We start from the raw sequence: 14,641 nt of genomic DNA on the forward strand, positions 1-14,641 counted from the left end.
CTCCACGCCCTTGATCAGAGGTGAAGCAGTAGTCAGCACAGCCCCTCTGCAGGAAAGACCCCTCTGAGCGAGCCTTGGAGGGTCTGTCAGACATTCATCAATGCCCCAGGGGCAGGAACGACCCCAAATCGCCCTTCGCCCCCATGACACCCCTAACTAGGGCAGGGGGAGAGGGGGCACAGTTGCTGCCATGCGGGAACTCTGGGGCTGGCAGCAGAACCAGCCTGGCATGCGTGTGCAGCCTGCTGGCATTTGATGCATGCGAGGGGAGATTTGGGGCTCGGGCCAGCGACAAACATTCAGCGCCATTTGATGTCTTCAAACTCTCTGCAAAGTTGCCGGGCCCATTTGATGTGAGCTTTGCCACACTGGCGGGAAGGAGATGCGCTGGCCTGGAATCCTAATGCTCCAGTCCCCTGCTCGCGGGAGGAGCACAGAGCAGCATTAACCCTCGCCCTGCTGGCTGTCAGGCCAAGTCAGCCTTGCCCAGCTCAGTGCCCCTCCAGATGGATTGGACTACGACTCCCAGGGCTGGCTGGGGGATGCTGGGAGTTGTAGTGCAACACATCTGGAGGGGGAACTGGGTGGGGAAGGCTGGGTAAAATGACCTGAGTTTGGCAACCATGGGTTTCAGAATTCTGTGGCTGGGCTAGTGCACATTTCTACACACCACGTCCTGGTTCAGCATATGCTTTAGTATAGTGGTATCCATGGAGGGCTAAGATATCCAGCCCCCTTAGGAACCCCCCCCCATTTTTCTAAGGCTTCAGCAGCCACAACCCCACAACAGTTCCATAGGGTGTACAAACGGAAGACAAAAGGGAGTGTGGGGCAGGGGGAGAAAAACGCTGTTTGATTCTGAGGAAGCCACAGCGTTAGGCAGAATGAGAAATGACGATGTCAGGAAGATACCAAGGGGAAAGACGAGAGGTGGGCAGGGAGAGAAGCGCTTCTGTAAGTCGAAGCGCTGGAGAACTGACAATGATGCGCTTCTTGCCGGAGGCAGAATGAGCCTGGGACTTGTGGGCCATCTGCCCCCGCCCCCCGCATCCTGAGCGGCATCAATCAAGTGGCACCTGCGGTCTCCCCGCCTGCTTCAGAGGGAGGGGAGAGCTGGCAATGGGGCAAGGCTCAAGAACGGGGCCATGCCCTGCACCCCTTCGCACGCTCCCTGCCCACCCCCAGCGCTTCATGGCTGGGGGGCAGAGTCTCCCAGGGGGGAGGCAACCCCCGCCTTGCTCACGCAACCACAGAGCCGGCTATCTACCTTGGAAATGTCACGCAGGTTGAAGAGGTAGTGGATCTTGGCAGGGGTGGGCAAGAACCTCTGGACCACGCTGTTGTAGAGCTCCACGGTCGCCTCCGTGATGATGTTGCCAACCGGTTTCACCCCCTCCTCGAAATTCTGCAACTTCTGGTTGATCATGGTGCCAAAGATGCGCCTGATTTGGGAATCCTGTTGAAGCATAGGGAAAGTAACGGCAGGGGTGGCAACGGCATGCCATGGGGCAGCATGCCGGGGTGGGCATTACTTACCCCCCACCCACCCCAAGCCCAGGGTGGAGGCAAAGCAATCATGGCCAGCCATCCCCATCTTGATGCAGCCTTCCAACAGGGCCTCCTAGCTTTCCCCCAAGGGTTGTGTGCATGGTGACAGGCACAGGCAGCCACACACAAACCTGCCACCCACAAGACTGGCCCATAGGCGTGCTTGGACCCCTGAGGCGGTGTCAGGAGGCACAAGAACCTTTGTTGGTACCCGAGAAGAACCAGTAACAGCAGCCAATGGTCATCCATCTGCTCGCCAATCCAGAGCTGCTGTCTTCACCAGTACTCATACTATTCCCCCATGCGCCTGCATTTTGTTTATTTACCCTCTATGGATATAAAACGCTCTCAAGGCCGCTTCCACGCACAAAAACTGAATACGAGTACGCCAGTACAACAAAACATTAATAAAAGCCAGTGTTAAAACAAATTTAAAACTTCCAGCCCAAAGATATTAAAACCCAATTAATATTGGGGGATTCTGGGCATTGCAGTCAAACACATCCGGAGGGCCCCAGGTTGAGGAAGACTGCGGTGGTGAGACAAGCGAAACCATTTCAAGCAGTCCAGAAGGCTCTCTCTTGTAAACTGCCCCTGGAAAAGGTCTTCAAGGCCTCTCTAAACACGTGTAATCATGGGGCCTGCCAGAGCCCAAGTGGAAGTGCATTCCACAACGGTGGGGCAGAGGGCCTACAAAAGCCATTCCCTGGGGCTGAAGTCCCTCAAAATCGCCACAGAATTCACTAGGTGGCTTCTGTCAGTGTCTCTGAGGGCCATCTGTATAAAATGGGAACAACCACAGCTCACCTGGCAAAGTCGTTATAAGGATGGGGAAAAGAATGACGGCTGGACATGCTGTGGAGGGTGTCCACAGTCACGACAGCCCTGAGCTTAAGCGTATTTCCACCTGGCCCCACTGCTAAGGGCAGCCAAGGCAGCCAACGGATTCTGTGGGCTACTCTGGCCCATCGTGGGCACAACGCAGCTGCGGGAAGCAATCCTGCTCGCTTCAGAGGGACTCGTGTGGGGAGCCTCTGCTGATTGTGGCCCATGCGACCGAACGGGAGGAGGCACCATTTTGGAGCTCTTGCCTCAGGCACTGAAGCATCTTGCCAACAGCATCAGCCGTAACGTCCCACTGGCTTTGGCTCTGAGGCTAGGCCTCACTGTTGCTCAGCATCAGGCAGGGCAGCCAAGGCTGCTGGGGACTCAGGGCTGCCGCACCGCTGCTTTCCCCCTTGATCTCAGAGAGGCTCTGGAAGCCAAAAGGCCAGCCGGACGAGCCCTGTGGGCTGCTTGTGTGGAAGCTGGTGCCCCCCCCCCCATTCTTCCTGGAGACAGGGCAGGGAGGGGCCAGGTGGCGCCTCTGGCTGCAATTGCCTGATTAACCCCAGGCCCCACAGCCGGCCTAGCCAGCCCACACTCTGCATGCCTAAGCAGCCCTTACTGTGGGGAAGGTCATGTTGATGAGATTGAAGCGACTCTGAAGTCGACTGGATATCACTGTTCGCCCTCCTCCGGGGGGCCCCATGGCTGCCATCAGGAACATGTCCTGAGGGGAAGACAAACAGGCGCAGATCAAAACCAAAAGAAAATAAAGGACTTTCTCTCCCGCCCCCTCTTTCCCCCTCTCCATAAAAGTGTTTCAGCAATGCGACGAGTAAAGGGTCTAGAGGGACCCCATGGAGGGGGAGAAGGGGGAGGCAGGCAGCATACAAATAGGGGGGCCTGCATGGAAGCGGAGGATGGAATAGCTGCGGTGGCACGTGCCATGCTCAAGCTGGGAGACGACGCGGCTCGTGGTCTCTCTCCTTCTTGCCCCCACCCCGAAATTCATATGCGCAGCCTCTTGGAAAGCGGTGACAATTATTCCAGGCACAAATGTCTCTGTTCACAGGGTGCTGAGTGTCCAAACAAGTGAGGGGCTAACTAGTTGACACATTAAATGCCTGATTGCCTTGACTGTGTCTGGATTTTTTTTCCTTTTAAATCACAGCCGTGCAGGACCTGGACCAGGACTGGGACCGTGGGGTGCAGGGAGAGTCCTTCCTTTCCTTGGATTGTCCCCAGAACTGCTGTTGATGCCAGGAGGTTAAAGGGTGATCCCTCACTTCTCACACACCAAGGTCCCAATCCTGATCCCTGCCAGCTGTTACTTAAGAGAAGAAAAGTAGACACATTCATGCGACCGCACATTTACCACGTTGTCTCGTTGAGCCCAGGGGACTGCAACCGGAGAGCAGCCTGCAAGGACCAAGCAGGGAGGTGATGCCGCTCCAAGCTTCCCCCCGCCAGCCTTGAGGAGAACGCACCGTCCTTTGCAGCAGGAGAACGGGGGGCGCGCAGGGGGGGCGCGCGGTGGAGAAGCTGACGCCCCGCTCGCGTGCCTCACCTTGATGTACTTGATGGTCTGCTTGGCCCGGTCGTACCAGAAGCCGTAGTCAAGCCAAAGGCGGAGCAGCTCCAGGGGGGGCTGGGAGCCAAACATGTCCTTGGCAGGCATGTTGAGGTCATCCATGAAGGTGATCATACTCTTCCCACCCAAAGGCACATAAACACCCTTGGTGCGCTTCTCCACACGGCTCTCAATGATGCTCTGGACGTTGTTTGAAGTTGTCTGCGGGGACAGGTGAGGCAAGGTCATGACACAGAAGGGTGCGTGAGGGGTAGGCGGGGGGGCAGAAGGTGGATCTCCAGATGGTTTGGACTGCAGCTCCCAGCATTCCTGACCATTGGCCATGCTAGCAAAGGCTTCTGGGAGCTGAAGTCCAAACCATCTGGAGATCCTCCTTCTGCCCACTCCTGAGACAAGCCAGGCTGCCCGTTGCAAGCTCAGCTGGCTTCCCAGTAGCGGACACACGGCTGCCCACTGCAGGAAGAATAAGTCCCTGCAGCCCATGGTGCGCAAAGACTAGCTGGGCAGGGCAGGGTGGGGGAGCGGCCCTCCGCCTGTTACCTGCGCAGACATGTTGATGACCAGCACAGCCCACTTGGTGCTGTCGAGGGACTGCAGCACGCCCTGTGCCACGGAGGTCTTGCCCGTCCCCACCAGGCCCACCAGCAGCACCGGGTTCTGGTTGGAGATGAGGGCATCAACAAGGTAGTTGTAACGCATGGTGTCCACAGTTGGGACAATGATCTTATAGAAGGGGGCGCTGGGAAGAGAAGGAACGGGGAAAGCCAGGCTCAGCTCTAGACAATAGGAGGGCAGCTTTCATTGCACCCCCTGGGATCTCAGCCCAACAAACCCTGGAGCCCCCCCCCCCCCCCGGGGGGAAAGGCATGGCATCAGCCCGAAGTGCCGTGACGGGCCTTTCGGATGCGGCTGTCACAGCTCCACGAAGGACGTCGGCCTAAATGCATGAAGACATCCGACACAGGACGCAATTCGCGCAGCTGTCATCCCTGCCGGAGCCTGACAGCTTGGAAGGAAGCCACCGTTAATGAAGGCTTGTCCCTCCGCCTGGCTCTTGATGCAAGCGGCCAGCAGCCCATGGCAGCTCAGGGACCACGTTCCGGTAATTTCAGGCCACTGATCGGATTAGGAGAGGGAGGGAGGGAAGGGAAATGGATCCGAGCCACTGGCTCAAGGAACAAGGATCAGCCGTGTGACTCTGTGGCACTGCGAAGTCAGGCTATTTGGTGCCAGGAGATGGGCACCAGGAGGGAAATGGAGACGGGCTAGAGAGCAGCCACAGGAAGAAGACAGTCAGAGAGGTCCAAACTGAAGAGGATTCAAGGAGGGGCACGTCTCTCCCTCCTCTTCCCTACATGCAGAACAGATCTCCTAGGGGTCCCCTCCTCCAGGACACCTCCTTGGCTGCTCCCACTTTGTTCCTTTCATGTAAGAACTTCAGCAGAGCCCTGGGGCTGAAACAGACCAAGGGCCACTGAGTCCAGCATCCTGCCTCCAGGAAGCCCACAAGACTTGAAGACAATCGCCACTCTCCTACTGTTGCCCCCCCACAACAACTCGCAGCCACCAATCAACCTCTCCTCCTGCTCCTCCTCCACCACCATGAATTTGCCCGAATGCCTTTCAAAGCCATCTCAGGCAATGGCCCTGGCCATCTTGGGGCAGCAAATTCCACCACGAACTCTGGACTGTGTGAGGAAGGTCCCCCTTCGAGCTGTCCTGAATCTGCTGCCCATCACCTGCCTTTGAGCTGCCTTTGGGACGAACGCTCAAGAGAATGGATGCTGTGCCCCCTTCAAGCCCCTTCCTCCCTGGCTAGGACTGGCAGAGATGACAGCAATGGCTCACAGGCTGCCTTGGGCAACGTGCAAGATGGCTGACTCACTTGGGTGGGTATCTCCACATCTTGGGGAGCTTATCTTCAAACGAAGACCACTGCTTCCGCTTGGGGTCAACATAATACTCGTAGACTGTGTCCTGGGCAGGAGAGAAGGAAATTCGTTTGTCAGGTCACATGGATGGACTAACAGTAGTCGCTGCTGAGCCTAGGCCCATGCCAAGGTACTGGCCTCAATCTGGCCCTTAGGATCCTAGGAAGCTGCCTTATACTCAGCCAAACCATCTAGCCCAGTAGTGTTGACACGGACCTGGTTCACACAATGTGACAACCCATCATGGTTGATTACCTACGGTGGGTTGTCGTGTTGTGCAAACCTGGCATAGTTTCTGCAGGGTGGCTTAATGCTCACAAACAAGCCACCTCAGGAACCCATGGCTTGTTTTAGGGTTGTTGATACACATGGGGGCTTGTTGTGTTGTCCAAAACCGGCAGGGCGACTTTGTCATGGGTTGTTGGGAACGGCTACAGAGCGGCCAGCCAGAGTGGCAAAAGCAGAGCTAGGGACCAAGGAAACAAGGAGTTCTACCGCAAAGGCACCTGGGATACATGCCGGAGCTGCCAGGAGGACTGAGTGGGAATGATGGGGAAAACAAGTCACAGGAATCCTGGTTGTCTGTTGGGTTAGCAAGCAAGCAACCAACCCATGGTGGCTTATTCACAGGCGGCTTAGCGTGATGTGCGATCCCTGCCACTGACTGGCTCTCCAAGGTGTTAGGAAAGTTCCCAGCCCTGCCAGGAGATGCCTGGGACCTTCAGTATGCAACGCATGGCCTCTGCAGCTGAGCTGTGGCTCCTGATAGTGTATCTTCCTGGAGTGGAAGGGTTTAGAATTTGAGCTGGGTCTTAGCTAGAGGCTACTGGCCATACATTCCTGGCATATAGAAGGGGAAGAAATGGAAGCAGCGACAGATTTTATTTTCTTGGGCTCCAAGATCACTGCAGATGGTGACTGTAGCCATGAAATTAAAAGACGCTTGCTCCTTGGGAGGAAAGCTATGGCACACCTAGACAGCATAGTAAGAAGCAGAGACATCACCTTGCCGACAAAGGTCCGTCTAATCAAAGCTATGGTTTTCCCAGTAGTAACGTATGGCTGTGAGAGCTGGACTATAAGGAAGGCTGAGCGCCGAATAGTTGATGCGTTCGAACTGTGGTGCTGGAGAAGACTCTGACGAGTCCCCTGGACTGCAAGGAGGTCAAATCAGTCCATCCTAAAGGAAATCAACCCTGACTGCTCATTGGAAGGACAGATACTGAAGCTGAAGCTCAAATATTTTGGCCACCTAATGCAAAGAGAAAACTCCCTGGAAAAGACCCTGATGCTGGGAAAGATTGAAGGCAAAAGGAGAAGGGGACGGCAGAGGATGAGATGGCTAGATAGCATCACCGATGCAATGAATATGAACTTGAGCACACTCCGGGAGAGAGCGGAGGACAGGAAGGCCTGGCATGGTCTGGTCCATGGGGTCACGAAGAGTCGGACATGACTTAACGACTGAACAACAACTGGCCATACCTTGAGCCATGGCCCCTGACAGCCCAAGGAAAGAGCTCTTCCCCAGGATGAGAGAGGAAACCAAAGAGAAGGGTAGAAACCATCATGGGATGGCAATGCCTCTCCTGCCTCATTAGCTCTCTAGTGTTCCTTCTCACAGAGAAGACCCTTTCCTTTTTCCTTCTCATGTTGCCCCCCCCCCTTTAAACTTCTGATTAGGTGCCCTGTTTCCACCTTTGCTGTGATCTACATTGCTCTATCCAACACGGCATCACTAGGGACTGCAGGACAGAGCCCAGGCTGGGCAGAAGGTAGTTCTCCAGGTGCTTTGGACTTCATCTCCCAGAAGCCCCTGCCAGCATGGCCAATGCTCAGGAATGCTGGGAGTTAAGAGTCCAAAACAACTAGAAAACTACTTTTTGCCCACCCCTGACCTAGCCTAGCCACACAGGACCCCTTAGTGGAAATCCTAAGCAACAGACCTTGTTTGGGAAGGAGCCCTCCATCTCTCGAAGGAAGCTGTCGATTTTCTTCCGGCCCTCCTCATCCACTGCTGCACACAGGGACCAGATCATGCTGAAGATGAAATACATCTCCACCACCGTCATGTAGTTCTCACTGTCTGCTGGATTCAACTAGAGAGAAAGGACACAAAATCTGGCCCTGAGCAGCTCTTAGTTCTCCAGATAGTTATTTCTGGGGCAACATTCCAGTCATTAAGAACATAAGAGGTGCCATGATGGATCAGAGCAAGGGTCCATCTAGTCCAGCATTCTGTTCACACAGTGGCCAACCAGCTGCCCACAGGTAACCCACAAGCAGGACAGAAGCGCAACAGCACCCTGCCACCCACGTTCCGCAGCAATCGGAGTACACAGGCGTACTGCCTCTGATCCTGGAGGTAGCACAGAGCCATCAGGACTGGTAGCCACTGATAGCCTTCTCCTTCCAGAATTTGTCCAACCCCCTTTTAAAGCCATCCAAATTGGTGGCCATCACTACGTCTTGTGGTAGCGAATTCCATAGTTTGACTATGCACTGTGTGAAGGGATGGAATGAATACATGGGAACGCTACAGGTCAATATACCCAGAATGCCAACACCTGCTCTTGAAGCATTATAATTTGATAAATGCAGAGAGGTTCTGGGTAAGAGGCGAGTGTTCTCAATTGATATACCTAGACTGTCAAGTGTTATTTTGTTTGTATCTCAAAAACACTGAGCAGCATAGCAGCAGCTTTCTATTCCCAAAATTCTGGGCAGGAGATTAGCAGATTTTGGACTACTGGGCAGTATATAATACAAGCAGTCCAGGTGGCCCAGTCCATAATGTTGTGCAGCAAGACAGGGTTGCCTTGTGGGCAGCATGATGAGGACTGGGGGTGAGCAAGCCCTGCCCACCACCTACCCCATCCTCTGAAGAGGCCAAGGAAGAGAAGAGCTTGCAGAGAGCCACGATCCCGCTGTACTCAGGGATAGGAACCAGCTCCTGACAGTTCTCCTTCTTGAAGGTCAGGATCTTATTGGTGAATTTGTCAAACATGCGCTGCAGGGTTTCTCCTTCAGCCTGAGAAGGGGCAGATGAAAGCTCACTCGCGGCCTTGAATCAGAGCCCGGTAATTTAATGCCATCTCTGTGGTTTAATATCTGACTGTTTAAATCCCCACCCCCACCCCCTGAACGCCTTCCTCCACATGAATGTCTTTTCCTAGTTTCTCTCGGGCCTGTTTTGAGGGCTCCTACAAAGCTATGTTTGCCCCTGTTCAAGGTGTCCCTGTCATCTCTCCCATCCTTCTACCCACCTCTACTGACACAGTCGGGATTTGTGCTATTGCTACTTTGGGCCTTTCCCTACAAAGGAACAGTGTAGAGGACGGCAGGAGCAGCGGGAGCACACTGGGGGATGAAATCAGTATGGCAAGGGAGGGGAGAACTGGTGGCTCATGCTTCTACAATCCTGAACTGCAGCATCCACAGATCTCTGCTCCTCTCCGCAAGTACCTACCTTTGGGCGCTTCTCAATCCAGGAAAGGACATAAGGCTTCCAGCCCAAGTCGCTATAGTCTGTGTAAACCATCCCGCACCGGGAGACTGTGGCAGGGGAGGCTACCGCAAGGTTCTCCACTTCAAACAGCAGGGACACCTGGAGTGGGGAAAGCACGCAACGGCCCATCACTTCTGATCAGGGATCATCTGAGGCGGCAGCCCCGGCCTGAGGGTGGGACAGCATCTCTTGCGTACCTGCTCGGGCATGGCAATCCTCTCTCCATTGATCAGAGTGAGCACTTTGTTGTCATCCATGACCGAGTTCATGCTCTCAATCCACAAGGTGTCTACAGGGCCATCAAAAAGGATCCACTTCTCATCAGGTTTCTCATCTGGGCCAAGAGGGTGGGGGAGAACCTGGTTAGAGCTTGGGGAAAGCAAGTGAGGCCAGGAAACAGAATCAGGCTTCCTGGACAGAGGCAGGACAAGTCTCAGGGCTGCGGATTATTCTATCGCCCCCTCAAATACCTTGGGTGGGAGCCACGGTATTTCACTAGGCTGAGAAAGACTCATCCCTCCCCTGCCAGCGAGAGAAGAGAGGAACAGACGAGGTGGGCTGACAAGGGTCTGATTCAGCTCCCTCAAAACCAGCAATCAAGTATGGAGAAGGCACACCGGAAAGAGGCTCGGTCTACTTGCTGGCCATCTTTTTGAAATGCTCCTACATCAATGAGACCTAGAAACATTGCTTTTTAAGAACGGAAGCTGGGGTGCTTAGGAATGGGACAGACAAGCGCCACCCTAAAAGCCAGATTCCGTACCTCAGGGGAACGGCGCTATGGCTGGAAGGGAAATGAGGGCTGAGGGGAGTGGCACACGAAAGCGAGAGTTGCCTCAGCAACGGATTAGGCCTGCTTTGCGGAACAGCAAAATGAAGAGTGCTCAGCCCCCCCTGCCCAAGCGCAGCAGCCGCCTTGAGGAGTTCACCCAGAGCCTCTCGGGTTCTGACAGACACAGGAATTTCAGAAGAGAAGCAGTGAATTTCTTCCAAGAAATTATTTGAAGAGGTTGATTGGCTCTGACAGACAGAGATGCCAGCTTGCTCAGAAAGGAAGAGTGATTGGCAGCCGAGGCTGGCACCTGGCACGGCCAAGACGGGCCTCCAGGAGGGTAAATACCTGCACAGGCTTCACGCATGAGGGAAGCCAGAATGCCATCGCACCACTCGCTGGTGGCGAGGTCATATCTGCCAAACAACTCCCCGAGGCTCAGGGCTTTGGGGTTGAGGGGAAACTCCTGTAGCGGGGTAAGATTGTGAGAGGAGTTTGGATTAGAGGGTTATAAGGCACTGCCCGAGACAGGACATCAGGACCAACAGGGCAAGCAAAGGAGTTGGGGGAACCGAACTAGACTGGACACTCAGCCCTGCGAAGGATCTGTCCTGAAAGGCAGTTGCCGCCACTCTGCACGTGGGCCATTGCTTCTTTCTCCTGGGCCCAGGCAGCACTATGCGCAAGCGCAGGAAACGGGGCAGCCAGAATCATTTGCCGCAAGGTCAAAGCAGGTTTTTGTCCTCAGCCTGCCTCTGGAAGGTTTGCGGTGGCAGGCAGAGCCAGGGCAGGCACTGAGCCACTGCCAACGAGTCAAACCACCCCATGGCCACGAGCAGAGTGGCACTTGACCAGGAGGAAAAAGATAGCCAGCCACATCTGAAGTAGCAGCACCAACGGGGCACAGGAAGCAATCCAATCTGCTTCACACAGCAGCAGGCCGCTGTCCCGGCATGCTGTGCCAATGAAGGGGGTTCTGTTGGTCTGTGACCACAATCAGCCATTCATCCAGTCCCATGAAGGGGCTCGAACCACTTGCTCCAGCCCGGTGCCACCCGGATGTGTTGGACTGCAGCTCCCAGAGTACGCACCCATTGGCCATGCTGGCTGGGAACTCGGGAGCTGCAGTCCAACACATCCGGGGGGCACCGGGCTGGAGCAAGGTGGTTCAGAAACGGATATAGAACCTCTAAAACAGCCAGCACCCCCCTGAAGCAGCAAGCTGCCGTGACCTGAGCTGAGATCCAGCTCCCCACCTTTCAGCCCCTCATCCCACCCTTCACCAAGCCAGCTGGCCCTCCGGCACAGGTGATGAGACCAGAAGCGATATCCCAAGAAGAAACGCCGGTGAATCACCTCCCCCCAGCTTCCATCAATATGCACATCACCGGGCTCCCACTCTTAATTATCATAGAGATTGGGGTCAGAGGAAGGCCTCCCCCACCCACTCCCCCACCCCTTCCTCCACTGTTTCCTAGAGACAGCCATGCCACCGCCCTGCTGGCACCGAAACACGCAACTGCCCGCAGAAGGCCACCTGCCACTGTGCAGAAATAATGGCCCCCTCGGAGTGAGGCTATCAGGCAAGCTGCGTGAGCAGGGGTGGAGGAGGAGCAGGCAGCTGTGCCCACCCCTGGGCAGGAGGGGGCAGCACGGATCTCTGTCCGCTCGCGGCTTGCACCCCTGACCCTCCAGGGCAAGCCCTGCAGGGCAGCCCGCTACCTCAAGACTGCTGGTGCCAGCCAGCTGTACCCAGCAGCTCTGCAGACTGCATGCCACGCGCTCTGGGCCAAGGGCAGGACAGCAGTCTTAGAGAGGCGAGCAGGCAGGCGGAAGGCCAGCAAGGGGGAAGAAAGGCTTGTGCTAGCAAGGGGCAGAAAGGAGAAGGCAAGAGTTGCAGCAGCCCTGGCCCAGGGCATCCTGTCGCTTTAATCAAGCCTTTCCTTGGCTCCTGACTCTTAGCAGTCCAAGGTTCCAGCCCACCCCAGGGACAAATGCCCAGCTGCAGCCCACCCTTAGCCCCAGCCAGACCCTCCACAGCTGGCCTCGGGGGGGGGGGATCAGCCAGATACTCAGGCCGGCCCCCCACCAAGCCAGCATGTGTTTTGTGCAGCCTCCCCTGGCTCACTTGGGACTCAGCCTTGGGTGGGGTGGGCAAGCAAGGAACAGGATGGTGGGGGGAGACATGGCCCCTCCCTCTGTGCTCCTGGGAGCAGCAGCCTCTCCTGTGGAACCCACTGCTACAAGGTCTGGCGATGACAGTCACTGTCTTAGCCAGGGGGTGGATGAGCCCAAGGAAGACAGGACCATCACCAGTTACTAGCCAGGACAGCAAAATGGAACCTCCAAGTTCAGAGGCAGCAACCCTCTTGCTATTGAACCCTGGGAAGAAACCCCAGGGGAGGGCTGTCCCCTGGTATCCTGGCTGGTGGGCTAGCTAATGCCATCTGGGCTGGCCGCTATTGGGCGCAGGATGCTGGATTCGATAGACATTTGGCCTCAGTCAGCAGGGCACGCCTGCGTTCTCTGCGAGCGCCACTGTCCACCCCCTGCCCTTTGCTTCCTGTGTTTCTTAGCCCCCCAAAGCCGGGCTTGACACTCGGGCCCTTTGGGTGCCTGCAGAGCAGCCTGGCTGAACTGCACCCAGAAAAGGAGCATGCATCTGTGTTTGATCTCCCTGGCGGCATGTCCAGGCAGGGCTGGGAAAAGCCCCCGTCTGCCTGAAACCCTGGAGGGGGAGCCATGGAGCTAGACAGACCAACAGTCTGCTCAGCTTCCTATGTGACACACCACGTACCATCGAGTAACCACAGCCTCTCCCCACGCATGTCTGGGATGAGGGGCAGAGCCCTCCTAGCACCTCCCCCTCTCTTAGAAACAAGCCCCCAACGGGGCAGGAGGGCGAGGCGGGAGTACCTGCACACGCCATTCGCATGACGCTGGACAGAATGCCGTCCGTCCACTCATTGGTGTTGAGGTCGTACTCTCCATACAGCTCACCCAGGGAAACTGCCTTCGGGTTCAAGGGGTACTCCTGGAAGCAGGCATGCCCAGCAAGGAGAGAGAGCAGGGAAAGGGACCGGGGGGAGAGCAAGCCACAGTCAGAGGAAGCAAGGGGGCGCTTGTCTGGTGAAGGGAGCCCTTGCCCAAGCTCTGCGCTGGGTTTCTCTAGGGCCAATTGTTGAACGTTGGGCAGAAGAAACCAGGAGTCCAGGGACGGGCCCACTCTCTTTGATATCAGATTCAATCTATCAGAGTTAACCTTCCTCCCACCCCCAGGAAAGAATGCAGGATAGAGACAGCTTGCCACAGCGGGAAGTGAGAAAACAAGGAGAGGCGCCACATCGCCAAGCCCAAGAAGCCCCCAGGAAGTTAGGGACTAAGTCCGGAGTGGGCCCAAGAGGAGGTGGCAGTGGGTGCAGGCAGAGGCAAGGAGGGAGGCCAACTGGCTCTTTGCTCCACCTGACATCTGTGCCAGGCCCCACAAAGACGCTGCGCTGAGCGACTGACCCGGACCATGTTGGCGGTGGCATCTCCGCTCTTGTGAAGGCTGCAGAGGGTGGCCTGCAGGGCACGCCAGGTGACCGTCTTGCCGCTGCCCGTGTTGCCCACAATCATGGAGGAGTGGCGGGAATTCTTGGTCTCGTACAGCTGGATCACCTTGGTGATGGTGAAGGGGATCACCTGCAGCCCCATCTCCCTCAGCTCCCACTCCAGCACTTCCTTGAGCTGTGGGGAAAGGAAGGAAAGGAAGGAAGGAAAGGAATTCCTGGGACTGAAAGGCTGTGTGTGGCACCCCCTAGGAATGGAGACCACCACCTGGCCCATGGCCACCACAGAGCGTTTCGGGGGAAGTGGATTCCAGAGAGTTCCCGCAACGTTGGCCACCTGCCAGGGAGGCACTTCCCCTGGGTCGGTGCAGTGTCTCAGCCTTTGGGAGTGCTGTCGCCCCATTTCCCCAGGAGAAGCACCAAAGCCCTGGGCAGATGGGGCAGGAAGCAAGTGGGGCCTGGCTAGCTGACCTTGCCGTAGTCGATGACGGGGCACTCAATGCCTGGGAATAGGTCCTGAATGATGGCATTGAAGAGGGGCACGTCGTTGGAGGTTAGCTTGGCGATGTTCATGTCCTTCATGGCCATAAGGAGAACCTAACAGGCCAGAGCAGGGTTGCTGGTTGAAGGGGACATAGGGGAGAGGAGGCGCAAAGGTGCAGACCCACCATGACAAGCATCGGTACAGACCCCAGAGAGGAGCCAATGGTGGAATGGTGTTGCTGCATGATTCAGAAGGCCACCAAAGAAGGATGTGTAGAGCAGAGGCTGCCTCCCCTGCAACGAACGTGGCCATCCATCTCCCACCAATCCATCACAGTGCCAACACGGACTGCTTCTTTGTCAGGCCAGCATTCACAGGGATGGGTAGGAAGCATGGCAGAGCTCTTAGTGACCGCTAGCCAAGGAGCCTCG

The 14,641-nt window shown here is 56.1% G+C and overlaps 1 protein-coding gene across 1 annotated transcript in view; it reads right to left on the reverse strand.

Moving 5' to 3' along the window:
• DNAH2 (dynein axonemal heavy chain 2) overlaps positions 1-14,641 on the reverse strand; it is a 112,941-nt gene that overhangs the window by 28,255 nt on the left and 70,045 nt on the right. Inside the window, exons 40-51 of the mRNA XM_084806699.1 lie at positions 14,198-14,323; positions 13,686-13,904; positions 13,092-13,209; positions 9,601-9,737; positions 9,365-9,502; positions 8,768-8,926; positions 7,842-7,994; positions 5,850-5,941; positions 4,505-4,703; positions 3,941-4,165; positions 2,996-3,100; positions 1,268-1,456 (exon numbers count right to left, since the gene is read on the reverse strand). Coding sequence (XP_084662825.1) covers positions 1,268-1,456; positions 2,996-3,100; positions 3,941-4,165; positions 4,505-4,703; positions 5,850-5,941; positions 7,842-7,994; positions 8,768-8,926; positions 9,365-9,502; positions 9,601-9,737; positions 13,092-13,209; positions 13,686-13,904; positions 14,198-14,323 — 1,860 coding nt within the window. The remainder of the gene's footprint in view (positions 1-1,267; positions 1,457-2,995; positions 3,101-3,940; positions 4,166-4,504; positions 4,704-5,849; positions 5,942-7,841; positions 7,995-8,767; positions 8,927-9,364; positions 9,503-9,600; positions 9,738-13,091; positions 13,210-13,685; positions 13,905-14,197; positions 14,324-14,641) is intronic.

The sequence above is a fragment of the Heloderma suspectum genome, chromosome 6 (assembly GCF_057233095.1).
Source record: "Heloderma suspectum isolate Gila_16-S chromosome 6, 16-S_ref, whole genome shotgun sequence".
Taxonomy (NCBI): domain Eukaryota; kingdom Metazoa; phylum Chordata; class Lepidosauria; order Squamata; family Helodermatidae; genus Heloderma; species Heloderma suspectum.